Source organism: Castor canadensis, chromosome 9 (genome assembly GCF_047511655.1).
Source record: "Castor canadensis chromosome 9, mCasCan1.hap1v2, whole genome shotgun sequence".
Lineage (NCBI taxonomy): Eukaryota > Metazoa > Chordata > Mammalia > Rodentia > Castoridae > Castor > Castor canadensis.
This window is the reverse complement of record NC_133394.1, coordinates 123,161,536-123,187,792: the sequence shown is the minus strand read 5'-3', so window position 1 is coordinate 123,187,792 and position 26,257 is coordinate 123,161,536. Positions and strand designations below refer to the sequence as shown.

The 26,257-nt window shown below is 39.3% G+C and overlaps 2 protein-coding genes and 1 non-coding gene across 7 annotated transcripts; 2 read left to right on the top strand and 1 right to left on the bottom strand.

Moving 5' to 3' along the window:
• Positions 1-5,083, bottom strand: Rpl9 (ribosomal protein L9). Its single transcript, XM_020160977.2, has 8 exons — positions 4,981-5,083; positions 4,507-4,553; positions 4,301-4,416; positions 3,689-3,784; positions 2,496-2,628; positions 1,509-1,589; positions 421-535; positions 1-93 (listed from the first exon to the last, which is right to left on the bottom strand). Exons 2-7 carry the CDS (start codon positions 4,550-4,552, stop codon positions 429-431), a joined length of 579 nt encoding a protein of 192 aa, XP_020016566.1. The 5' UTR covers position 4,553; positions 4,981-5,083; the 3' UTR covers positions 1-93; positions 421-428.
• Positions 5,084-5,090: 7 nt separating this feature from the next.
• Positions 5,091-19,773, top strand: Lias (lipoic acid synthetase). 5 transcript variants are annotated; one of them, XM_020160975.2, is made up of 11 exons: positions 5,099-5,272; positions 5,708-5,880; positions 6,773-6,866; positions 7,895-7,975; positions 9,349-9,505; positions 9,595-9,652; positions 12,292-12,420; positions 14,278-14,423; positions 15,953-16,023; positions 16,965-17,076; positions 19,526-19,773. In XM_020160975.2, the coding sequence occupies exons 1-11, from the start codon at positions 5,228-5,230 to the stop codon at positions 19,576-19,578; spliced, it is 1,119 nt and encodes a 372-aa protein (XP_020016564.2). In that variant the 5' UTR covers positions 5,099-5,227; the 3' UTR covers positions 19,579-19,773. The 5 variants fall into 5 exon arrangements, 3 of the variants coding, with proteins under 3 accessions (XP_073898536.1, XP_073898534.1, XP_020016564.2); XM_074042435.1 differs by lacking the exons at positions 6,773-6,866; positions 9,349-9,505; positions 9,595-9,652 and having other exon boundaries at positions 5,091-5,272; XM_074042433.1 differs by lacking the exons at positions 15,953-16,023; positions 16,965-17,076; positions 19,526-19,773 and having other exon boundaries at positions 5,096-5,272; positions 12,292-12,467; positions 14,278-14,410.
• Positions 19,774-22,617: 2,844 nt separating this feature from the next.
• On the top strand, positions 22,618-22,773 carry LOC141411068 (U1 spliceosomal RNA). The gene has a single exon (XR_012435928.1). It is a non-coding gene; the product is annotated as a U1 spliceosomal RNA (small nuclear RNA).
• Positions 22,774-26,257: the final 3,484 nt, after the last annotated feature.

Here is a 26,257-nt window from a genome sequence, read left to right as displayed (position 1 = left end):
TTATGTTCCAAATCAATAGAAGTCTTTTATTACATCATTAAAGTATCACATATTGGTATTACAATTCCGATGGTGTTTCTGTAGCTGGGTTAACTGTAAAAAGAAATGAAAACATCTGTAAATTTCCATCAATACCCTTGCCCAGAAAAATTCTTTTCTAAATGACATAAAACACACTTTATAGTTTTGAGTGAGCTGTAAGCATAGCAAAATGCATGTGAATCCCATCTCTTACTCTGCTAAAGTTACTATTTTCCAGAACACTCTCCACTCCCTGCCATTATCTTTTCTTTGCAGTGCTGGGGACTCAAACCCAGGACCTCATGCATGCTAGGCAACCATCAATATAAGACCCCTAATAAATTAAGAAACACCTCATCTAGATCAGTAATGAAACCTACAGATATTAAAAGAACTTACCTTAGCTCTTACTCATCAGCCTGCTGAACTGTTCCTTTTTCAGAAACATAGATGCCATCCAAAAACTTTCTAATATCCTTGTTTTTAACTGTTGTGGCTTGCTGAATCAAAGCAGCTACATGAGTGAAAAGATAAATCAATTATTTCATCAGCCAAACTCATCCTAAAAAGAAAGCATTAACTGGATGTGGAGCCCACACTTGCAATCTCAGCATTTGGGAGGGATCATGTCTCAAAAAACTAACAAAAAAAGCAGCCATATCAAAGATGAACTGCATATACAACAGCGGTCCCATAAAATTAAAATGGAGCTGAAAAATTCCTACAGTCGATTGACATTGTACTGTAACATCACTCACACTTCACAGTGATGCTGGTGAAACTACAGTGCTGCTAGTCATATGAAAGTACAGCACACACAACTGCATATAGTACAGAATACTTGGTAAGGACAATAAATCATATACACATACCTTTTTTGTGTGTGGCTATCACTACACAACACAGGCTGGCTGCCCTTGAACTTAAGACCCTCCTGCCTCAGCTTGAGTGCTGTGATTACATGCTTATGTCACCATGTCCTCAACTATGCCATACTTTTTAAATTACTATTCAAAGTACAGTCCTCTTCTTATATAAAAAGTTAATATACCACGTTTCCCTGGAAGCAGCCTTATACATCTTATATCTACCCTGTCTCTTTAAAAGCACCAACAGGCCATGTCAATTGACTGACCTGAACCATCTAGTATATACTACACTCATGCATTGACAAAATTGCCTAAATGATGTATTTCTCAAAATGTACCCATGTCCTTAAATTACTACACATGACTGCATTCTGTAATATGCTGTACTAAAAATCTCAGAATGAGAGTATTGGGCTAGGTGCAAGGGTTTCATCCATAACCCCAGCTATATGGGAGGCAGATCGAAAGCACTGCAGTTCAAGGCCAGCCTGAGCAAAATGTTAGGGAGACCCCCATCTCACTCAATAAGCACCACCAAACAAAAACCCTTCAGAATACCAGTGGTGTAGCTTTTTACTTAAGTTTCCACTTTAAAATACTCATAGCAAACATACACACCTGAATTTGAAACAAGTTCAATATCATTTCCTTCGAGGATTAACTCATCTTTCTGGGCTTGAGATACAGAACAAGCTACACCTAAAAAGGAAAGGGAATTTGTGTAGTACCAACATAAAATCTGCATGAAATATTTAACTTCTGCTAATAATTTACTCCATTTAAAACTCCATGCAACAAATGAACCTCTTCGTATTTTTATTTCACAGGATCTGATTTATCTGGGCCCAAAAGCATTTTTGTGTTCCAGTGGGTCCCAGAGTAATCACTCATTAATTCAAGTAGATTCTGTAGGTAGTACAATCAAGTTGTTCAAAGGTCCAGAAAAGTCTTATTTTTACTATGGCCCTCAAAGACAGGGGCTGGCCTCAAACTTTTGGTTCTCCTCTTTGGGAAATATGGGGGATTACAGGCCTCAGCCAACACTGGCTCAGATTTTATTTTTTACGCAGGAATTCTCATTAAATGTTGATGAGCACAGCTGCTTACAAAGAGCTGGAGGAGTGGCACCAGTACGGCAAAAACAAATGTTAGCTTCTTCTCCCTCTTTTCCAAGTCAACAAAGAGTACTAAGTTTTAAATTTTCTAACTTTTCAGTGTTTATTATGTGTTAGCCAACCACTGTAAGTGCTTTTCAATTTTAGATCATTTGAACTTAGAATCTAGGTTAACCAATGTTCAAGTGCTTTTTTGAAAAAACACAAGCAAAGCAAGTTAAAACAAGGAAAATGACCAAAGGAGGCTGTGTATTTTCAGTTGTAGAGCACTTACATTCAAATACCCAAAGGTTTAATTCCCAGCACCCACCCACACAAAAAAATGATACCATACCCAGCAAACTACTGCAAAAGAAACAATTCTAAAACAAATACACTTTTAGTCACAGTCAACCCAAAACACCTTCAAAATACTAAGGGGAGACATAAAAAAAAAAAAAAGAAGACTTGAGGAATAATTTCTGAATCATGTCTGAGGGCAAACACCTACCTGTCCTCATACGAACTCTGCGGATGTATTTCTCACCCAGGAAATTTCTGATTTCAACGAGAGACCCGTTCTCCTGAATAACTACGTTGATAGGGAAGTGAGCATACACAGACCTCATCTTGTAGCGGAAGCCCTGTGTTTAACATAAAAGCTGTGAGGATGCTGAGAAATCTTAAAGAAATTCAGTTAAATTTTACCAGGCTGCAAGAACTCACAATCATCTTGTCTGAGCCTCTGGAGTGCTAGGATGACAGGCATGCACCACCATGCCTGGCCTCAAGTCTTAAAATTTTGTAAGAAGCTTGTTACTTATAATTTAAAAATTTAGCACAGCACTCTATCAAGGTTTTTTTTTTTTTTTTTTAAAAACCAAGAGTCCTACAGTTAACATTTCTAGTATGATTGTCTCTACTAGACAGCAAAGCTCCTTAAGGAAGCTTTTATTTTACTATCTCTTATGCACATAGTAAAGAATGCTAGCTTTTTATAAGACCCCCAGACCCCCTTACTTAGCTTGGACATTAAACTAGCCTTTACTGAGTTACTTAGGCAAGCCAAATGACAGAATTGACAACAAGCCAAATAAAACAGGGTCCCAAATAAAACTTAGGGACAAGGGGCTGGTGGAATGACTTAAGTGATAGAGCACTGCCCTAGCCCTGAGGTCAAACCACAGCACAGTCAAGGGGAAAAAAAAAAAAAGGAAAAAAAAACATAAAACAAAACTTAAGAGAGCAAAGTTTTCATGAGAAACATGACTTAATAGGTTTTAAGTACAAGGTGCCATTAGACATACCCTAAAAAGGCCAGGTTTTAATTCAAGGAAAACCACTTCAGCATGAACTTTTTATCTTTGGTTAGAGGGTTTGGAACAGACACCAAACATGTATTTCAGCCGAGAAATCACGTTATTTTTCTATCCAGACTCAAGGTCCTAATAGTGACAGGCACACCAACAAATAAAGTCTACACCATATACTGAAACTGCAGTGTATTTTCTACTAAAAAATTCTGGGCCTTAGGCTCAAGCCTCTAGCAACACAGATACACACACACACCCACCTCTCTCTCAGGCATGCTACTTGTCAAGTTCTAGAGTCCACAAATTTCATCAAATCACATGTATGTATTGTCCACAAAACACAGCTGAGAAATCTCAAAAGGTCAGGGGGAAAAAAAATCAGTTCACTTACCAGTGTAACACCCTTGATCATGTTCTGTACATGACTACAGATTGTGCGGACGGTGGCCAGTTCCTTTCTGTTTCCCCACCATTTGTCAACTCGGAGCTGTAACACAATAGAAACTTTGGAAGTCTTTCCACAAATAAGCAAGCTTGAATTGAAAGCTCATTTATTCAAAACGAATCACTCTAGATTGTAGAAATATCCTAAATAAAACATGGAGTTTTCAACTATGACAATTTAGCCACATACAAAGGTTCCTACGGTTAACCATCATTTTTCTTAGTAGGCCTCATCAGAACAACTTTGCAAAGGTAACAACCCACGACCTGGGATTTTTGCCCAAGATTCAAGAGACCTCACTTCTAGAATGTGAAATCACTGCCTGAGCTCCTACAATTCTCATAAACAATTTTAAGACATTATGAGGACTATTAAGCTCCCCAATACACTGTATTAATTATCTGACTTTCCAACTTCACTAAAGCAAATAACATTAAATACTAAACTTACTAAAACATTGCCCTTAATTCGGAAATACTTAAAGCAACTCAATTTGACGCTGTCAGAAACAAACACCTTCCAAAGTAATTGAAATTTCCTTCCCCCAGGAAAGCTCACCCTCTTCTTCTTCTTCCCCAGCAGGCTGAGCTCCACGTTGATGTGGTTGAAGTCCCTGCGCAGGGTTCCCCTGGGGCCCTTCACAATCACTGTGCGACCCTTCAGGGTGATGTCCACTAGGAGAAAGCGAACCGTGAGGTCACACGATCAGGCTGGGGCACAGTGACAACGACTCAGACAGACAGACACACACACCCACCGCGTACCATTCTCTGGAATGTCGACCGTCTGATTGCTGAGGATGGTCTTCATCCTGGAACACAAACAACGGGTAAGCACGAGGACGACGCCGGAATCGTTTCCCCCAAACACCGAGCACAACCCCGCTCCTGCCAGAAACTGCCAGGCTTTAGAAAAGCGAGGTAGCAGGTTGTCCGAGAACGGTCCGTGGGGCGCGCAGGCCTGGAGAGGACCGAAAACGGGTGTTAGGAAGCCCAGCGGGCCAACTCACGAGCAGCCCAACCCCAGCCGGGAGCGCCATCCCTGTAGGGTAGAGTAGCGGGGGAAGGCCAAAAGGCCCAGAAAGAACTCGCATCTCGCGCCGCCAGGTCCTTATGGCGCTCGCCGCACTGGGCTACAATCAGGACACTAGTTCTGAGCGTCGGACTCGCTTTGCGAGCTTTCCCCTTTGCCGATGGCTTCAGATTCCCTGGGTGCACAGAACATAGAATCATCCTCACCTCGCAGTAGCTGCGGCAAAGAGAAAGCGTATTTCGTCATCACGTTCTTGTAGTCGGTAAGGGGGGGCCTGCGTATTGCGTCATCAGCGCGCGACGACATTAAGGCTAAAGCAGCTAATCGCCGAGCCGCTCATGTTGTACTAGTCAGGATGGATTTGTTTTCGCGTCATAAATCGCGCGTCGAGTTTTGCATCTGTCCTTTCCCGGTAATTGGTGGTCCCTCCACGCAGCTGGACCTAAAGAGGGGATGTCTCTGCGCTGCGGGGAAGCCGCCCGTACCCTGGGGCCTCGGGTGAGCGGCGAGAACACTTTTGCTTATCCAAAGCTAGAGGGATGTATTGCAAGTTGTCTTTTAAACGTCCCAGACTCAAGACAGGATTAGAAAATTCAAAGGATTGGCACCTCCAGTTATTGCAGTTTCTACTTGTTGAAAGGCAACCTTTTAGTACCTGTCAAGGGTACATGGACATGTGACATAGTCAGCTAGTCCCAAGGGGGTTTAGAAACCCTAGCATTCAGCAGTTAACACCTATTATTTAGGTTTGGTTTCCTTCTTGAGCCTTTTTTAATTTAGATTCTAATCTAGGCAGTTAGGGCTCCTAGGTCATTTGAAATAATTTCTGAATCACTTCTTGGGTGTTACCCTCCCTCTTAGGTATTACAACGAGCTAAAAACAAGTTATTCCAGACCCCGCTAAACGAATGTCAACATGAACTCTTTCTTTAGGTATTTGGAAGATATTTATACAGCCCAGTCAGATCATTAAGTTCCTTACAAGATGAAAAAAAGGAATTTTTACAGAATGGACCAGACCTTCAAGATTTTATATCTGGTGATCTTGCAGACAAAAGTACCTGGGGTGAATATAAAGGAAACTTAAAACGCCAGAAAGGAGAAAGGTAATTGAAAATGAGATAATTTTAATGTCCCATTCTCTCATTGTGCATTATTTTCAGATATAATCAAGCCTTAGATTTTTAAGTTTAGCTAAAGGTCATTAGAAAGTAATGATAACAGACCTGATAGAACAGATAAGTAGATAAAGTTAGAATCTTTGCTTTTTTTCTGTGCCTTATGACAATTTTTCATCTTTCTTCTTAAGACCGACCATTTTCTACTACCATCTCCCCATCTTATACCCAGCAGCTAACTTCTTGAGAAGGCCAATTAGGCCTTCATAAGTTTTTAATTGTTAATGTATATTGATGATCAAACTTGCTGCTTCGCCCAGACAGTTTACATGTTACCTATGTATACTTTGCCCTAATTTAAAAGACTGGTGAGGATTTTATGCAGAGGACAAGTTGTTTTGAGAAGCATATATCCAACAACTTTCAGATCACAAGTGAGTAAAGTCAAGGGAAACCAGAGACACAATCTCCACTCCAAACTTTAGATTTTTTCCATTTAATAAGGACATAAAATCTAGAATGTGGAGCACATAGTGCAGGTTGAAATCTCTCCTTACTCTGAATTAGTAAAGTACTTTTGGTAGTATTTTTCATAGGGAATAAGGTGTTCAAAAACTTCATTCTTTTATTACAATGGTGCAACACCGAGCTTTTGCAAAATGTAGACATGAACACAGTGCTCTGTTACACTCCATTATCACATTTAGTAAGTGGTTTGAGAAAACCTAATTTGAATCTTTGTTCTTACTCCTATGGCAGAAACTATGAGTTAATGTAGGATTCTGGAAAAAATTGGAATGAGGAATTATAATTGAGCAAAGTAATTTCAAAACTGGGAGATTACTTGGCAATCTGTTAATAGACAGTCTGCTTTTCTTAGGTTAAGACTACCTCCTTGGCTAAAGACAGAGATTCCCATGGGGAAAAATTACAACAAACTGAAAAATACATTGCGGAATTTAAATCTCCATACAGTAAGTTGTCAAAGTGTTAATTCTATTTTAGCCAAAGGCTACATATTTTTAGCTTAAATTTTTTTTGCAACAAGGTCTGTGTAGTCCAGGTTGGCCTGGAACTCATTATGTAGCCCATACTGGCCTCAAACTTGAGGTCCTCCTGCCTCAGCCTCCTGAGTGCTGGGATTGCAGATGTGTGCCACCATGCCAGATAAATAAATATATAAGTAACATTGAAGAAAGTGAGTAAAAAAAGTACAAAAACATATTTAGGAGCTGGAAACTAGCTGGAGTGCTTGCCAAGCATGGGTGAGGGCCTGAGTTCAATCTCCAACATAATCCCCCCCCTACCCCCCCCCCGCCAAAAAAAATTAAACTCATTTTTCCTGCAAGAGAAATGACAGATGTTATATGATATTACTAATATGCTATCATTCTCTTTTCCTTTCCCTCTTTTTGCTCTGGTTTTGCTCTGGTTATTTTGGACATGGGCCAGGGCAGGGGGGTGGGGGGGTCTTACAAACTATTTGCCTTGGCTGACCTCGAACCATGATCCTCCTGATCTCATCCCCACAAGTACCTAGTATTACAGGAGTTACTGGCATCCGGCAATATTTAATTTTTAATAGTGCAAAAAAATAAAAGATTTTTCCCTGAAGTTTGGGATACAGGGTTATTGGTGGTAGTGGTTTTTCTTTTTCTTTTTTTTTTTTTTTGGTGTTACTGGGATTTGAACTCAGGGCCTCATGCTTGATCTACCACTTGAACTACCCCACCAGCCCATTTTCGAATTGGGTATTTTTAAGAGACGGTCTCTCAAACTATTTGCCTGGGATGGCTTCAAACCTCAATCCTCCTGATCTCTGCCTCCCAAGTAGTTAGGATTATAGGCGTGAGCCACTGGCACCCAGGTAAAAACATTTTTGAATAGTGGACTTTTTTCAAAACTATGTTGTAAACAGTAGACAGCTTAAAATATCTGATATTAGTTGATGAGTTGGTAGGTATTTTCAACCTGATTCTGTTCTGTTCTCTTTTACGCACAGGTGTGTGAGGAAGCACGATGTCCCAATATTGGAGAATGTTGGGGAGGTGGAGAATATGCCACTGCCACAGCCACAATCATGGTAAACTCTAAAGCTTTAGTCTGGAAAAGGAGAGGGACATTTTGTGTCCTCCTGAAAAGGTGCATTATGAACTTTTGGTCAGATTTTTCATTCCATTTGGGTTTATAAGAAATGTGAAGAAAAAAACCATGCCAGAAAAATCTACAGTGTTGTGATTTCACCCTTCTCTGAATTAATTTGTTACTAGTTCGTCCAACCAGTAACAAATTAATTCTTCTAACTGTCTGATAGTTAGTTGTGTGCTGCCTTGAGGTATCTCTTCTAATTATCTTTGACAGTGTTCTTCGTGATTGCGGAACTTTCAAAGTATTTTTCTGCCTCACCTATTTAGAAAGAAGAGCCATGCTTTCTCTTTAAATCCCACCCAGACCTGTACATCCATCTGTTGATTGAATATTTTATGTCTCTTAAAATAGTACTTACTGATTATTGAGTAAATGCAAAAGAATATTTATACTATGAGTAAGTTATAGTAAATAACAATGTAACAGACACCCTGAAACTGGCTTCCAGTTTGAAAGACAAAGCTTATGTTATCTTTGAAGCACAAGTCTGCATGCAGACTGCATATTGGTATCTTTGAAGCACAAGTCTGCATGCAAACTGCATATTGGAATCCCTGGGGTTGTTTGTTTGTTTTACTTTTTGTGGTATTATGGTTTGAATTTAGGGCCTCACACTTAGGCAGGTGCTCCACAACTTGAGCCACTATGCCAGCACTGTTTTGTGCTGGGTATTTTTGAGACAGGGTCTTGCTAACTATTTGCCCAGGCTGGCTTCAAAACTTGATCCTCCTGATCTCTGCCTCCTCAATAGCTGAGATTACAAGCATGAGCCATTTACACCTGACTAGGATCCCATTTTTTTTTTAATTTTATTATTCATTTATTTATTTGTCTGTTTATGCAGTTAGTGGGATTTGAACTCAGGGCCCACACCTTGAGCTACTCCACTAGCCTTTTTATTGTGCGTGTGATGGGTTTTTTTCAAGATAGGGTCTTAGGCACTTTTTGCCTGAGCTGACTTCAAACTGGAATCTTCCTGATCTCTGCCTCCTGACTGCTGAGAATATAGGTTGGTGCCACCACGCCCAGCTTTAAATTGAGTTTTAATATTTAGATTGTGTGTTCCCTTCTGATCAAATTCCAGCTCCTCTTCCCTTACTACTATTAATTCAGAGTTTATCATTTCCTTTTCCTTTTAGTTTTACCACATGTATTTGTATTCCTTAACTACATGTTATTTAATTTTTAATGTTTCAGATGTTATACAAACAGAACTGGTCTATTTACTTTCTTTGTAGCTTGCTTTCAACATTATGTTTGCCAGGGTCAGCTGTCTCTGGAATGAAAACTGTAACATTTCTATTCTAGTTGATGGGTGACACCTGTACAAGAGGTTGCAGATTTTGTTCTGTTAAGACTGCAAGAAATCCACCTCCACTGGATGCTGATGAGCCCTACAATACGGCAAAGGCAATTGCAGAATGGGGTCTGGATTACGTTGTCTTGACGTCTGTGGATCGAGATGGTTAGTACTGTGCCATCCTGGCCCATACCAGAAACTGGCTTTTAACGAACTGTGCCATCGTCTTGAACAGCAGGTTCCTTTCTTTTTAGATATGCCTGATGGGGGAGCTGAGCACATTGCAAAGACTGTATCATACTTAAAGGAAAGGTACTTGTTTCTGCATTTGTCTGTGTCATTTAAGAGCCTATAGAACTCATATGAGTTCAGTTGAAGGTCTTCACCTTAAAGCAGCAGTTATTAAAGTCTTAGGTAATTATACCCTCTGATAATGTGCTGGGAAATATATGATCATTTCTTCAAAGAAAGCATAGTCATATGCACACGGATACACATTTTCAGAAAATTTGAGGGGTACAGTAACATGAATGTACACTTGGACCCACCCACACATGCTTCATATTTGAGTGGGGTCTAAATTAAGTGATTTCTAGAAGTGGAGATCAGAAGAATCTTGGTTTAAAGCCAGCCTGGGCAAATAGTTCGTGAGACCCTATCTTGAAACAACCCTTCACAAAAAAGGCTGGTGGAATGGCTCAAGGTGTAGGTCCTGAGTTCAAACCCCAGTTCCAGAAAACAAAAAAAAAAAGTGATTTGTCTTTTTTATTCTTTTTGGTCGGTGTGGGTTTTGAATTCAGGGCTCTACACTTGCACAGCAGGCACTCTTCCCCCTTGAGACACACCTCCAGTCCATTAAGCTCTGCTTATTTGGAAATGGGATATAGAGAACTGTTTCTCATGGCTGGCCTCATCCCTCCCTATCTCAGCCTCCCAAGTAACTAGGATTATAGGCATGAGCCACCAGCACCCAGCTGAATGATTCTCTTTAAAAAGTGTTAAATCATTGTCTCCTCAGCAGTGATTTTGACTAAACATTATGTAAAAGTAGTTAGGAAGGGGAAATAAAGGAGAATGATGGAGAGGTGAATTTAGCTAACATATATTGTCAGCACTTTGCAAATATCACAACATACCTCCCCAGGACAACAATAATATGATAATAAAAACTAAATAAAAAATAGTTTAAAAAAAAAAAAGTAGTTGGGGAGACTAGGGACATGATTCAAGTGGTAGAGAACTTGTCTAGCATGTGTGAGACAATCCCCACCCCAGTACCACCAAAAAAAAAATAAAGTCAGGGACTAAGGAGATAGGTCTGTGATAGAGTGTTTGTCTAGTATATGCAAGGTTTGCCGCCCTGTGCCACAAAAAAAACGAGATAAAACTTTGTAGGAAGAGGTGAGCTCTGACATTGTTAAAATGCATAGGTCTTGATGTGGAATTTGTCCATATGTGTATACCCTTGAAATTTTACCTAGAATCCACATTTTTATTATCTTTTAATCACATACATTTTAAAAAGCATTGAAAAGGAGCTATGTTTGTTTCCCATAACTCGGGGCTAGTGTAGCTTCTACTAAATAATGATTCCTCAGTGTTTTGGTTTTTTTTCCTATTTATTATTGTTCACTTAAAAATATGTTTTCAGGGCTAGCAGAGTGGCTCAAGTGGTAAGAGTGCCTGCCCTAGCAAGCGTGAAGCCTAAATTCAAACCCTTGAGCCATAAAAAAAAAATATATATATATATATATCTATGTTTTCATCCCACTAAGTTTCTTTCATAAGCCACTAATGGGTCTCATCTTGGCTCACATTCATAATCCTAGCTATTCAGGAGGCAAAGATCAAGAAGATCTCTTTTTGAAGCCAATCCAGAAAATAGTTCGAGAGATCCTATCTCACAAACACCCATTATAAGAAAGATCTGAGGGACTGGCTCCAGGTGTGGACCCTGAGTTCAAACCCCAGTACCACAAAAAAAAGAAAACAGTGAAGCTGGGCATGGTCGTACGTGTCTATAATCCCAGGCCTTGGGAGGCTGAGACAGGAGAATCTTAAATTCAAGGACATCCTGGTATACATAGTGAGACCCTGACTCCAAAACAAATGGAACACGAAAAAGCCAGTGAGTTACAGAATATGTTCTTTCAAAATCGCTTATATTCATGAGAGGGTGTGTGTGGTCTTCTCTAGCCGTGGTCTTTTCTAGCTTTCCAGTGAATGGTTATAGATACTCTGCCATTGAGTGTATGGAAAAATTTTTCAGCTGTCTGAATCATTTCTGCTAAGGAAACAACCACTCTGTGACCAACAAAAAAACAAACAAACAAACAAACAAAAAAAACAACTCCATGACCTAGTTCACATAATGAATTGACATCACCAAAGTATAAACAGGAAGATTAGTGTTTAGCTTGTATTTCATTTAAGCAAAATTCATTACTCAATAGCCCAGAATACAGTTTAAAACCCATGGCACTAGGGAAATGTTTGCCTGGAGGAAAAGAAGAATTTGATGAATTTGCAAAAGAAAGAAAAGCCAAAGCAATCAAATGATCTTTGCATTCATGTAGGAAGAGTCCCAATTTACCTTCCAAATAGTAAAACAATTTATATTTACTGTTTTAACATTTCATACTTTAATTCCTTTAAATAGTTTTACTTTTCAAAAAACTTAAATTAGGTTTGAAAGTTTATATAATTTTATTCATTATCATTACTGCATGCAGATGTGTTTTAACCATTATGTACATATTATTTGTTTTAAGTTTTTTACTTTTTCTCATTGTGGATCAAACGTGAACATTCCTATGTCTGGCTTTTTCTTAGCAAGGTTCTGAAGATTACTCTGTTAAAACTGATGATGGATGATTAGTGACAGTTTATTTCTAAACAACAGTACTGTCAGTTTTTTCTCTCTATTTGATACTTATCTTTTTCCCTCCTAGGAATCCGAAAATTCTTGTGGAATGCCTTACTCCTGACTTCCGAGGAGATCTGAAAGCAGTAGAAAAAGTTGCTCTGTCAGGATTAGATGTGTATGCACACAATGTAGAAACAGTTCCAGAGTTACAGAGGTGACTGCATGTACAGAGTGGCTGGGAAGTTAGGAGGGTCACAGCAGGTGATATATTCTCACTTGGCAGGGATGAACTTTGCAGTGGATGTTTACAAAGTGAACTCCCTTCTTTCCTTTCTTCTTTTGTCTGTTATAGAAAAATCAGAAAACATAGCCAACAAAAACACATAAACATCACCCCTAATATTTCTACCCAGTAATATCAGTTATACCACCTTAGTGTTTATGTAAATTATATACATTATTCCTTTAGGTCACTAGACCTAAAGGAAGTTATGGTAAACAGTAACAAATATTTCTACTATGTTTATGTAAATGTAGACACTGAGATGATAGTAACTAATATTATTAACTGTTTTGATAACACATGAGCATCTTTTTTCTCTTTTTAAAATATAGTGTCATATTGCAAATGCCATTAAGTATTATTTATTTCAATGAACACTTCTCAAATGGAAAAAAATTTACACTAGAGTGACTGCTTTAGCTGTCATTCTAAAGAAAAGACTTAAAAATGTATTTGGGGGACTGGAGATATGGCTCATAAAAGAGTGCTTGCCTAGTATTTAAAAGGCCCTGGGTTTGATTCCCAGTACCACAAAAAAAAAAAAGAAAGAAAGAGAAGGAAGGGAGGGAGGAAAGGACATTTGGCACTTGTACATATAATAAACGATACAACAGAAAAAACTGGTATTTTAAATCTCTTAAAAAAGAGACCTGGTCTCAAAAAAGAATATCAATTTAAAAATAGGATCCTAGTCAGGTGCTTCTGTCTCACACCTGTAATCCTAGTTATTTGGGAGGCTGAGATCGGGAGGATCATGGTTCAAGGCCAGCCCAGGCAAATCGTTTCACTGACCCTATCTCCAAAATAACCAGAGCAAAATGAACTGGTGGTGTGGCTAAGCAGTAGAGCACCTGTGTTGCAAGCACAAAGTCCCAAGTTCAAATGCCAGTCCCACAAAAAAACCAAAAACAAAAAAAACCCCAGTAAAATACCTGGTGTGGTGGCACACACCTATGATCCCAATACTTAGGAGGCTGAAGATTGAGGCCCAGCCTGGCTACATAGTGAGAACCTGTTACAAAAAAATTTTTTAAATTAAAATTAAAAGTAATAATGACTTTCTGTTTTGGCAATTTTGTGATTATGTTTAAGTTCACTTTTTTTTTTTTTTTTTTGTATTAGATTCAAATGAATGCTGGTGTAACATCAGCAACTTTCTGGCCTTTGGCCTTTCTTGCCATTTAAGCCATGGTAGTTTGGCCATTGTTAAAGTCTAGAACATAGCTCACACCACCCTGCCATGATATTGCCAGTAGTGGGTGCCAGTTTCTCTGTTTTCACTTAAGAAACATTATCCTGTGCAGTGAAAATTCCAGAATCTTACATTTCTTTACTTAAAGACAGCAGTGTCATGTACTCACCAGCAGAGGGCAGCTTAGTCTTCTGAAAAGAAATGCATGTGAACGTTTTAGGCCTCTGAATTGTAGTGTCAGGCTAGTTTTTTCTTTGTTTGCTTACTGTCAGGATTTCTGACTTCTGCTTTTTTCTATTTTGACTGCCCCGTACGGTTGTTATAATTTTGAGCGTCAGAATTCTTATTTCTCAATACATAAACTGAAGTGCTTTCTTCTGCTCTGGTTTTCTTTGCCCGGGCTTGAGAGGGTTTACAAGTTGAAGCCTCATTTTCTTTCCTAAATTAATAGGCATCTGTGCACAAGTGCTACTGTTGAGCCATATAACGTAACATAACGTCCAGAATGTACTTTTCTGGTCTTTCAGGTTCCTTGCATAACTATGTACATGGTTGAACTTGTTATTCCTGCTAATGACAGCCCTACTGTTTTGCAGGAAAGTTCGTGATCCCCGAGCCAATTTTGACCAGTCTCTGAGTGTACTGAAACATGCCAAAGAGGTTCAGCCTTATGTTATTTCCAAAACATCAATAATGTTGGGTTTAGGTGAGAATGATGAACAAGTATATGCAACAATGAAAGGTAAAGAAACTGAAAACTCTTTCCTGTTAAATTGTAGTAGTAGTAATAGTGGAACTCCACTTTGAGGGCCCTATAAATTTATATTTCCTCCATAGTTCCAGTGCAAATGGCCAGCCAGTGTAGCTCAGTGGTAGACAGATGTATGAGGCCCTGGGTTCAATCCCCAGCACCAAAACAAACAAGAAAATACATGGTTATAAATAACAACTTGCCAATGAAAGGAAGTGTGTGTTCTTAGAACTTCCTGGAATGATTTATAGGAAGCTCATGATAGGGAATTTGCATCCCATTTTACTATATCCATTCATCCAATGAAAAGAAAAAGTCCACCTTTTTCATTCTGTCATTAGGGAGTTTTGAGAGTCGTCTGGGTACTAGGCACCAAGGAGTAAGACCAGTCTAGGCCTTTCAGAAAAGCTTTCTTGTAGCATTGTCTTATAAAATGTGCTCTGGACTTTGCACAACCTCAGTCCCATAAACTCATGATTCTTGCTTTGTGATTCTTGGCCTTTTTAAACTTTGAAATGTAAAGTTTTTAATTTTCCCTGCGGGTTTTTACCTACTTTCAGTTGTTTGGTGATTCAAAGAGTAGTAAGTTCAAATAGTAATTAAAAACTGTCCTTTATCAGGATTCATGCAATTTGTTATTAGAAAGAGTTTTAACAGGTTAGAGGTCACATCCATCCTGACAGCATATCTTATACATTGAGTAAAATCCTAATAAAGCATGTTTGGCCTGTGATATAGGTGTTTTCAGACTTTTCCAAATACTGTAACCTTTTATGCCTAACACCCCTCCTGCTCTAAAACACCCTCCACATAAATTCTAGTATTTATTTCACAGTATTAAAGGTGTTGGTCTTGGTGTCTACTCCCCCCCCCACCCCCCGCCGCCGCCGACAGTGTTAATCATTCCTATGTTTTTAAACTTTTTTTATTTTTCAATTAGCAAACGGCAATAATCTGAAGGGATTTCATCATAATTCCATACATACATACAGTGTACCTTGAATAAGTTCACTCCCTGCCTTGTACTCCCATTCCACCCTCCCTCCTCTCCCCTCTCAAACAGTGGTTGGTTGGTATCGTTGTGCTGTCACCTATGTGTATAGGCGGTGTACATCCATGCTCGTCAGTCCTCAGTATTGTGGTATCTCTTGTACATTGATTTACACTCCTTCAGATGTATGCCAAGAGTGGTGTGGCAGGGTCACAAGGTAGATCCATTTTTTAGTCTTTTGAGGAACTCCATACTGATTTCCATAATGGTTGCACTACTTTACATTCCCACCAACAGTGTATGAAGGTTCCTCTTTCCCTGCTCATTCCTGTGTTTTAAATCCTTATAGTCCCTGGCACATAATATTTTTGAATGAAAAGGTATAGTTTTGTTTTCCATGACAAGTACATAGCATAAAGTTTACACTATGAAATATTATGAAATATTCCTCAAGAAAATTACACTTGGATCTACAATTTTAACATTGTCAAACACCTACTGACGTAGTTTGTGCTTTTTTTCCCTACAGCACTTCGTGAAGCTGATGTGGACTGTCTAACTTTAGGACAATATATGCAACCAACAAAGCGCCACCTTAAGGTACAGAGCACCTTGAATTGTCATATGCTTCCTAGAAATTTGAGTTAAATCTCCATTGTCCACAGGCAACAATAAGAAACTGACTTTTTAGTATAATGTTCCATGTTTATTTTTCTTTAGTGGTACTGGAGTTTGAACTCAGGGGCTCACTCTTGCTAGGCAGGTGCTCTACCACTTGAGCCACTCCGCCAGCCCTTTTTTATGTTGGGTATTTTTTTTTTTTTTGGCCCAAGTTGGCCTCAAACATCAATCCTCCTGATCTCCATCTCCTGAGTAGCTAGGACTATAGGAATGAGCCTCTGGTGCCACTGGCTACCTGTATATTTAAAAGTCACAGTATCCTTTGTTACCAACATAAATCAGCTACACTGGTACTTATTTGCTGCCACTCAAATTGTACAAGTCAAGTGAACCTACAAGAAAAGGATTAAAAATTTGGGAAATTACACTCATTAACACTTGGTGATGCTGTGACTTAAAAGTCATATAAGTAGTACAGTAGAATATTTCTACTTCTACAATGGATGCTATTTCATTCATTTCCTTCAAGAAACTTGGCGTCAGGTAGTGAGCTTGTTCCAGTCACAATGCTAAGCAGAAGATTCAAGATGAATAAGACAGTCTTGTCCTCAAAAATCTTATAGATGTGACCAATTCTTGGTTCTACCATTAATGCAAGAAAAATTGAAATAATCTCTACAGATAATCTCATCTTTCTCTGTCTGCTGGAATAGCTAATGTAGTACAATATTGATGTTTCTTCTCCTTTCTAATTTGCCATAATTTTGTTCTCATGGAGTGGTCAATAAGTAATAAATAGCAGGGGGAGGGGCCTAGGTAAATGATAAGGTGAAAACCTTTCTGAATACATGGGTATGGAATTTATGTAGAACCAGAATTACTTAAGAGAATTCTGATCTAAAGTGATTATTTAAATCTAGGTTGAAGAATATATTACTCCTGAAAAATTCAAATACTGGGAAAAAGTAGGGAATGAACTTGGATTTCATTATACTGCAAGTGGCCCTTTGGTGCGTTCTTCATATAAAGCAGGTAAGTTAGACTGCAGGGGGTAGTTTTATTTAGGCCATTAACTTTCCAATGTTAAGTTCTGCCACAGATAACCAAAGCTGTGAGGCAAATTATAATAGTTATGGTTGTCTTTTATCGGGAAAAGGAGGTCTTTTTTTCTGAAGCATCCTTTGGAGCTGTGCTCTATAGGGGTCATATTAAGGAGAAGTTTCTCTTAAACCTACCTTGTTCCTTAACACATCCCTTCCATACCTTGATATTTCAGCCACTTTGGCGAAACCAGAAACAATTTGTTTTTTTTATCAGTTGGACTTCACAATTGTAATTGTTAAAAGCAGCTAGAAATTGGGCACCAGTGGCTCACGCCTGTAATCCTAGCTACTCAGGAGGCAGAGATCAGGAGATTCATGGTTCAAAGCTAGCCTGCACAAATAGTTCAAGAGACCCTATCTTGAAAAAAGCCATTAGAAAAAAAGGCTAGTGGAATGGCTGAAGGTGTAGGCGCTGAGTTTAAGCCCTAATCCCACAAAATAAATAAATAATAAAAAGCTAGGTATTTTAAATATGTCTAAAATATTATTGTTAATGGTCTTTTAAATTATTGCTATATATTGGGGTCTAAATCATATATATGTTTAAGCAGAACTCTTTAAAAAAAATAATGTTCAAGTATTAGTAATACTCAGTATTTATATAAATTTAAGACATTTTTGTAAACTAATAGTTTATCCTAGTTATAAAACCAAGAATTTGATTCAACACTAACTGACAGGATGTGGAGATTTTGAAAGCAAGTAATTATTATAAGTGGTTTAGTCTTTAACTAGGACTACTGGCAATACATATATAATACAGTATAACATAATATATGTTAGCTGGAGCCAGTATCAACTTCTTGAGTGGTTACATTAGAGCCCTGTCATTTAAAAGGAGTTTTTCTTTTTTGTTTTGTTTGTTTTTTTGTGTTTTGGTTTGAACTCAGGGCTTTGCACTTGCAACGAAAACACTCTACCACTTGAGCCACACGTCCAGTCCTTTATGCTCTGGTTATTTTGGAGATGGGGTTTTAGGAACTATTTGTCTGGGCTGACCTCAAACCACGATCCTCCCAATCTCGGCCTCCCAAATATCTAGGAATACAGGCATTTTTTTTTTTTAAGGGAAATTTATAACATTTGTAAGGAAGTGAATTATGGATTTTGTGATGGTTTTTCAGTGGCCAGGAAAAGGCTGAAGTGTGGGTGTGGAGTGTGAGTGGCAGACAAGTGAGTGTCTGATAGCATTGGCTGTATGAGGTGTAGAACAGCAGCGATTGCTTGAGATTCTTGGTGACTGTGTTTGGCTGTGGCCATCGCAGTTCTGCTCACATATGTAAGAGGATAAAGAGAAGTTAACCCAGCTCCTCAGAATATCAGGCCTCCAGTGCTGAGTTCTACCAATGCACATTGAGCTGTGCTGTAACAGTGATGGACTAAATGGAACCCTAATGGCCAGAGAAGTGAATGTGCCCCTGCAATGCAACTAGCTTATTACACAGGCAAGACTCGGGTTTAAGGGGTGAAGCTTGTTACAGATGAAAAGCTCTGGCTTCCCCAAAGGGGAATAAGCTGAAGAGAGTCCATCAGAGGCATCTGCTCAACTGCAACCAGGTCTGTTCTACAGATCTCAGATCCAGGCTCTCAGCTGGTCTGAGAGCAGCCTGGACTGCTCTCTGAAATGATATTGCCAACAGCAGTACTTGTCAGTGAGGAAGAACAGGTGGTGTACAGACAGCGGAATATATAGACCCATAGAGCTACCCTTTATAACACTGGCTTATTAGGAAGAAGAATAATTGAGACTAGTGATAACTTTTTTGAAGAACAGTGGTGATTCACACCTATAATCCTAGATACGCAGGAGGTAGAGATCAGGAAGATTGCAGTTCAAAGCCAGCCCTGGCAAATAGTTTGTGAGACCCTATCTCAAAAATATCCAACCCAAAAGAGGGCTTGAGGAGTGGCTCAAGTGGTAGGGCACCTGCCTAGCAAGCACAAGGCCCTGAGTTCAAACCGCAGTACCACAAAAAAAAGGAAGAACAATGGCCAAAGATACAAGGAATATTTAAATTAGAAAAAATATTGCCTTTGAGATTAGAAAAAGGAGAAATGCATATGCATGTATATGGGGTGGGACTTGTGTTTGAACTCAGGACCTCACACTTGCTAGGCAGGCACTCTACCACTTGAGCAATTCCTCTGGTTCATTTCTCTCTGCTTATTTTGGAGACAAGGTCTCAAGAACTATTTCCCTGGGCTGGTCTCAAACTGCAGTCCTTCTGATCTCAGCCTCCCAAGTAGCTTGGATTATAGTCGTGAGCCACAAGCACCTGGCTGCAAAAGTCTTCTTTATAAAGAAAATATTGAAGTATAATATTTTTACTATTATTTACTTTAAATTGATACCAATTTTTTTTATTTTTCCTAAATAGGTGAATTCTTCCTGAAAAATCTAGTTGCTAAGAGAAAAACAAAAGCCCTTTGACACTTAGATAAGACCTTCAAGAAATATTAAGAATTTGCTTCTTGTTACCAGAGGTGGGGCCAGAATGCATAGGTTTCAATGGATGTACCCAACTTTTGTTTTAAGAAAAGTTTCAGTAAGCTGTACATATTAATTACAGCAGTTCATTTGACTTTTAGCATTTTCCTTGTCCTAATAAATAATTGCTGATCATGATGTGATTGTGGAGTGTGTCCATAAGAGGTTGCTATTAGCATTACAATTAAACCTACATTAGCCAGGTATGGTGGGGCATGTCTATAACCTCAGCATCGAGGTGTTTGAAGCAGGAGGATGTCAACTTCCAGGCCAGCCTGGGCCACATAGCAAGACCACGTCTCAAAAACGCAAAACAAAACAAGACAACTTTTGACTGCATAGCACTGAGAAGAAAAAAAAAACTTCCAGAAGTTACTGTTACCTGTATATCATTGTTGCATCTCATTTCTGAAAAACGACAAAACAAAATTTCATTTGTGTTACTGTGATGAAACATGACTAGTTATGTTCTTTACATGGAATAATTTAGAAAGGCTTAAGAGTTGAATGTTGGACTGCCAGAGTGCTCAAGCAGTAAAGTACCTGCCTAATAGGCAGGAGGCCCTGAGTTCAAACCCCAGTACCACAAAAAAAAAAAAAAAAGTTTAAATGGTGATTTTTTTTTTTTTTTAATGAGACTGGGGTTTGAACTCAGGACTTTGTGCTTGCAAAGCAGGTACTCTACCACTTGAGCCAAACATCCACTTCATTTTGGTTTGGTTATTTTAGAGATGGGGGTCTCACAAACTATTTGCTTGGACTCCTTAAACTATAATCTTCCTGATCTCAGCCCCCTAAGTAGCTAGGATTACAGGTGTGAGCCACTGGTTCCTGGCTTGAATGTTGATTCTTTATCTTGGAATGACTACTAGACTACGATGTTGTCAATGGCTCAGAAATTTAATCTAAGAAATACTAACCCTCACTGTACAGTAGCTTGCTAAATTTGCATGCCCTAACCCATTGATTCCTTCTGTCCTTTCCACCACTCTGATGAGGTGGTTGTATTAAATAATATTAATGGCCTGAAAAAGGAGTTTATTTCCAAAATACTAATACTTGAATTTATCCTTTGATTCTGAATTCTGTCCAGTTCACATAGGAAATTTTCAGGTGGTAATATTGTAAGAAAGTAATGTGGATAGTTGATTCTGTTTAGAATTTTAAAATAAATGAACCATTTCTTATGATAAAAGTAATGCATAGGTTTGAAAATTGGTTATATTTTAGTTTGACCCAGGGAAGAATTATACAGCTTCTTTATAGATTCTAATAAATTTTACTGTGTAAATTTAACCCCATCAGCTTTACCTTTAAACATCTCCACTGTATGCACATATGAATAAAAAAAAAAATCTCAAGTCACCACAAACCTTAGAAACTTATTTCACAGAAAAAATAAATGGGTTACTTTTCCAAATGTGGTTTTGTGACAGAAGTAGGTGCCTTCTGGTTGTCGCTGTGCCTTTGCAGTGCAGGCTGATGGCATTGAAACGTTTAGCAGGAGAGTCATTTTCTCAAATGAAACTTTCATTTGTAAAATAATTAAAATATTTTATTAGCACAAATATATGTTAAAGTTTCAGCTTTATAACATTTATTTTGTATATAAAAATAGTAAATGGTAAACTGCAGCTATTTGATACACACAAATGTGAAATTGGGAGTTATAGATGGTTGTGATCTTGTCAGCCTCAGTTATTTTTTTCTTTTTTTTTTTAACTTTGCTTTGCTTTGTTTTTGGAGACTGGGTTTATGACATACCCAGGCTAACTCCTAATCCTCCTGCCTCAGTTCTCAAATGCTATGATTATAGGCATTTGCCACCATGCAAATTATTTTGTTTTGCACAGCATTGAAAAAAATGACAGATACAGCTAAATAGAGTAAAATTTTTTAAAGTTTTAGTTGGACATGGGAATTCACAATTGTAATCCCAGATACTTAGGAGGCAGAGATCAGGAGGATTGTTGTTCAAGGCCAGCCCAGGCAAAATGTTAGTGAGACCCCATCTTAACAAACAAGCAGGCATGGTAGCGCACACCTGTCATCCCAGCTATGCAGGAAGCTGCAGGTAGGATTGTGGTCCAAGACCAGCCCCAGGAAAAAAAAAAAAAAGAGAGAGACCTATCTGAAAAGTAACATGAAAGCAAAAAGGAGCCAGACCTCAGTGATTCACACCTGTAATCCTAACTACTCAGGAGGTGGACTCAGACTGGAAGCCAGCCCTGAGTTCAAACCTCAGTGATTCCAAACAAACAAACAAAACTTAAAACACCTCATCTTCCAACCTCAGGATGTTTTCCACTTAAACTCAGTACAGAAACTTGAAAGAAGTAGCAGGAAATGTTTGTTTCAAAGTGGAATCACAGATAGGACTTTTTCATTTGTTATTCATTCACTCATTGGTGCATTAATTGATGATTCCACTGGGTGTGCCAGCACCTGGCTCTCGCCGAACACCTGAGTAGAGGCGTGGCCCCTCGCACAGCTCTGCAAGAAAATCCACTGCGGCCCTAAAGGCCGGGGAGGGAAATGCAGGAGGTGTGGACTTGCACAGCACAGCGCCCACGTATGCAGTTGTCACACTGAAGTCCCTTCGTGTGTTAATGCACGCGAATTTTAAAACAAAATGCACAAAAGGCCAGGGTAGAGCTTTTGAGCTTTGTAAATGTGCGTTTACCAAGTTCATTTAGCTGCACAGATGTAGCAGGACATCTTACAGAAGTCGAACTGCGTGAGTTAATGCGCCCGTGGTCTCCGGGGTGCTAAAGTTTGCTGCGTGGCATATTTCCACGTGTGATGTTTTTCTTTCTGTAGTACAAGTGGAAGTGACAAATGCACATGGATCACTCAGTTTCTTTAGAGAACACTACCTACTCTGCCTTTTTTAAAAACCCTCAGACTGCTCTTGACTACTTGGTTTGATGGTTTACCCTTCTCAACTTGGAGACCTTAGAATCTGATACAATGAAAGTCACAATTCATACTTCGTGATACCGTGATCACGAAGGCGGTTCTCCCGGGGCGAGGCTTATCCATTGCACTCTGGCTGTGCTGACCCCTGCGATTTCCCCAAATGTGGGAAACTCGACTGCATGATTTGTGGTAGTGGGGGACTGCGTTCGCACTCTTAAAAAAAAAAAAAAAGTCACAATTCAGTCTCTGAAGATTCAAAATCTGTAATTAAAAATCTGGAAGGTGAATCCAAGTATGATATGTTTAATATAAGAACTTTTGTAAATGCCACCATATACTTCCAGCTCAGCAATTAAAAAATAAAAATAAATGAATAAAAAAATAATAAAATAAAATAAAATAATAAAAACCCTCGGGCTGGGAGATGAAGTGTCAGGTGTAAATGGCAGGTGCCATCTCTATGCCTAGTCTAGGAAGGATGAGTTGAGCAGGCTGACTGTTGTAGAGTTAAGCCCTGGTTAGGTTTGTGCCCCACCCCACCCCCAGCCCTACCCTGGGTTGAGCCTCTGCTGCTGGGCAGGCCTCTGGCCATCAAACCATGATCCAGGAAGCAGCTTTCCCAGCTCATCTTTCCAGTCAGTACATATCCATGCACTCGGTGCCTTCCAGAAATCTGAAACTCCTGACTACCAGTGGCTCCCTCATATTCTTGTTTTATTGAATTATAATTTCTTCCCACCCCCACCATGCTCTGAATAATTGTAATGGGGCCCTCAGAGGAGGAAGGTTGTAATGTGTGCTCAGAGCCGGATGTAGTGGCCTGGGCCAGCTACTTGCGGGATCACTGGGGTCTGGGACTTTGAGAACAGCCTGGGTAACACAGTGAAACCCCATCTCAAAAAAAAAGTTCTGGGTGCTGGTGTCTCATACCTATAATCCCAGCTACTTGGGAGGCTGAAATTAATGGAGGTTCAAGGCCAGCGTGGGCAAACAGTTCATAAGACCCCATCTCCAAAATAACCAGAGCAAGTGGTTCAAACAGTACAGTGACTGCTTCACAAGCACAAAGCCCTAAGTTCAAACCCCCCCGTTTGATTTTTTTATCAATATATTTTACAGTGTACCACTAGTAACCTGGGAAAAAGGAGGGAGAAAGTAGTCACAGTATCCAGCTTATCCTCTAAAATTTAATAGCTCTTTAGGTATTATTTTGCAAGGTTGGTACTTATGACATTTTTCTTCCTGGATTTCTGATCTAAAATTTTATTACACTGCCTGTAAGCAGTGGCATGCTATAACACCCGAGTCTCTCTAGTGTGACTAACAAAGTTCAAGACCTCCCCCCACCCCAAGAAAGTCATACCCACACACACCCTTCAGTGTTTGCTTTTTTTTCTTATGGTACTGGGTTTTGAACTTGGGGTTTCTTGCTTGCTAGGCAGGTGCTCTACCACTTGAGTTTTGCCTCTAGCCCCTTTTGTCTCTGGTTATTTTTGAGATAGGGTCTTGCTTTTGCCCAGGCTGGCCTGGACTGGGATCCTACCATTTACACTTCCTGCAGTAGCTGAAATGACAGGTGGCTCCACCATGCCCAGCTTTTTCTGTTGAGACAGGGTTTGTGGACTTTTTGCCCAGGCTGGTGTGGAACTGTGAAACTCCTATCTTAGCCTCATGTATAACTGGGATGACAGGCACACCACAGCACCCAGCTATTTATTGAGATGAGGTCTCACAAACTTTTGCCTTGGGCAGAATCTCAGCCTCCCAAATAGCTAGGATTATTATCATGAGTCATCAGCATCCAGCTTTTTTTTTTTTTCTTATACAGCGGTCTTGCACTATTTAGCCCAGGCTGGCTTTGAACTCACTGTGTGGGTTCAAGCATTATAGGCTGGCTGATTGGTCTCCAGCTCAAGAGCCTCCTGCCTCCACTTCCTCAGTGCTGGGATTACAGATGTGTACTATTATGTCTGACTGTCATTTGCCTTTTTAACTTTTCTAAAGTATACAATTCAGAATATTTATACCGGATGATAGTGGCTCATGCCTGTAATCCTAGCTTCTTGGGACGCAGAGATCAGGAGGATTGAGGTTTGAAGCCATCCCAGGCAAATAGTTTGGGAGTCCCTATCTCGAAAATACCCAATGTAAAAATGGGCTGTCTAGTGGATCAAGTGGTAGAGCACCTCCCTAGCAAGCATGAGGCCCTGAGTTCAATCCCCAGTGCCACCAGAAAAAAAAAAAGAGATTTTTAATGTGTGTAACCATCAGTGTCTCTATTTTGACCACTAAATGAAGCCTAAACTCAACCTAGAGCAATTCACTATTGGTCTTTCCAAGCTGGGGTGGTGGTGCAAGCCTGTAATGCCAGCAGTCAGAAGACTGAGGAAGGAGGATCGTGAGTTCCAGGACAGCTTGGGCTACCAGAGTGGACTCTGTCTCAAAACAATAACAACCACTCCCCCACCCAAAAAAAAAAAAGAACGACTGAGGGAGAATTACAATTATCCTATGGCTCAAAGATTGATCTAAGAGTACTTCAAATCAATATAACTGTTTTTGTCCTTCAGTACTGGGGTTTGAATTTAGGGCCTACACCTTGAGCCACTCCACAAGCCCTTTTTTGTGATTTTTTTTTGTTTTTCAAGATAGGGTCTCACAACTATTTGCCTGGGCTGGCTTCAAACCACAGTCCTCCTGATACCTGCCTCCTGAGTAGATTACAGATGTGAGTCATTGGCACCCAGCAATATAATTATTTACATGTGTTTTTTCTACATCAGTCTACCAAGCATCAGGCAGTAATTTCCAGAAAACTGACTAGTTACAGTGGCAGATTTTAAGGGTTTTTTCATTTTTATGCACTCTTAAATTGACATTTTTGTCATGCCTAATTTAAAACCTCTGTGTGTGTGTGTGTGTGTGTGTGTGTGTGTGTGTAAATAGCTTCAGGATGGTTCGTAAACTGCTATTATAAAGTTAATGCTTGAAAGCTGTTGTCTTTTTTAAAAATGGTTATCTTATCGATCAGATCTAATTAAAATACAGGAATTTGAGTGTTAACTCTCAGGCTGAAATTAAAGATCAAAAAATGAGTTTTGAACTCAAGGGACAACTTGCAAAAGGGATTTTGGAATTTGGTTGTTTGAAAAATGTTCTTAATCTGTTTCATCCTATTATAAATACAATTTGGATTCAATGCCTTTTTACAATATATGAGTCTATTAAATATGTTTTTGTAAATTATTAACTGTATAAACAGTTTAAGATTGCTTTTCTTGGGCCCGTTGAGTGGCCCAAGTGGTAGAGCACCTGCCTTGCAACTGTGAGGCCCTGAGTTCAAACCCCAGTGCTGCCAAAAATAAATAAAAAATTGCTTTTCTTCCTGGGTACTGAGTATTTTATTTTATTGGGAGAAGAAATAATTTTGTCTAAATTCAAAAGTTTTATGAAAGTTACTTCAAAATACAAATTAGAGAGAAAGAAATCAGCAGGTAAGAAAGATACAGGAAGGAATGAGGTATGTTTTTAGAAAAGAAAGTTAACAGGAAAAAGAAATGCTTTAGGATGGGAATCTTGTCAACTATTTTCATGGGCTGGACTTGAACCTCTGTCCTCCTAATCTCTCCCTCCCAAGTAGCTAAGATTACAGGTGTGAGCCACCAGGGCCCAGCTGTGTCCTCTGTTTCTTAGCACCTCACTA

Bases quoted from the DNA above. Each gene is read 5' to 3' on its own strand.
- Rpl9 (XM_020160977.2), bottom strand. From the start codon at position 4,552: ATGAAGACCATCCTCAGCAATCAGACGGTCGACATTCCAGAGAATG. The intron at 2,629-3,688 runs GTAAGTGAACTG...TGTTAAACACAG, and splicing joins TGATCAAGGGTGTTACACTG to GGCTTCCGCTACAAGATGAG. The intron at 536-1,508 runs GTGTGTATGTTT...TCACTCATGTAG, and splicing joins TGAACTTGTTTCAAATTCAG to CTGCTTTGATTCAGCAAGCC.
- Lias (XM_020160975.2), top strand. From the start codon at position 5,228: ATGTCTCTGCGCTGCGGGGAAGCCGCCCGTACCCTGGGGCCTCGG. The intron at 9,506-9,594 runs GTTAGTACTGTG...CTTTCTTTTTAG, and splicing joins GACGTCTGTGGATCGAGATG to ATATGCCTGATGGGGGAGCT. The intron at 14,424-15,952 runs GTAAAGAAACTG...TTTTCCCTACAG, and splicing joins AGTATATGCAACAATGAAAG to CACTTCGTGAAGCTGATGTG.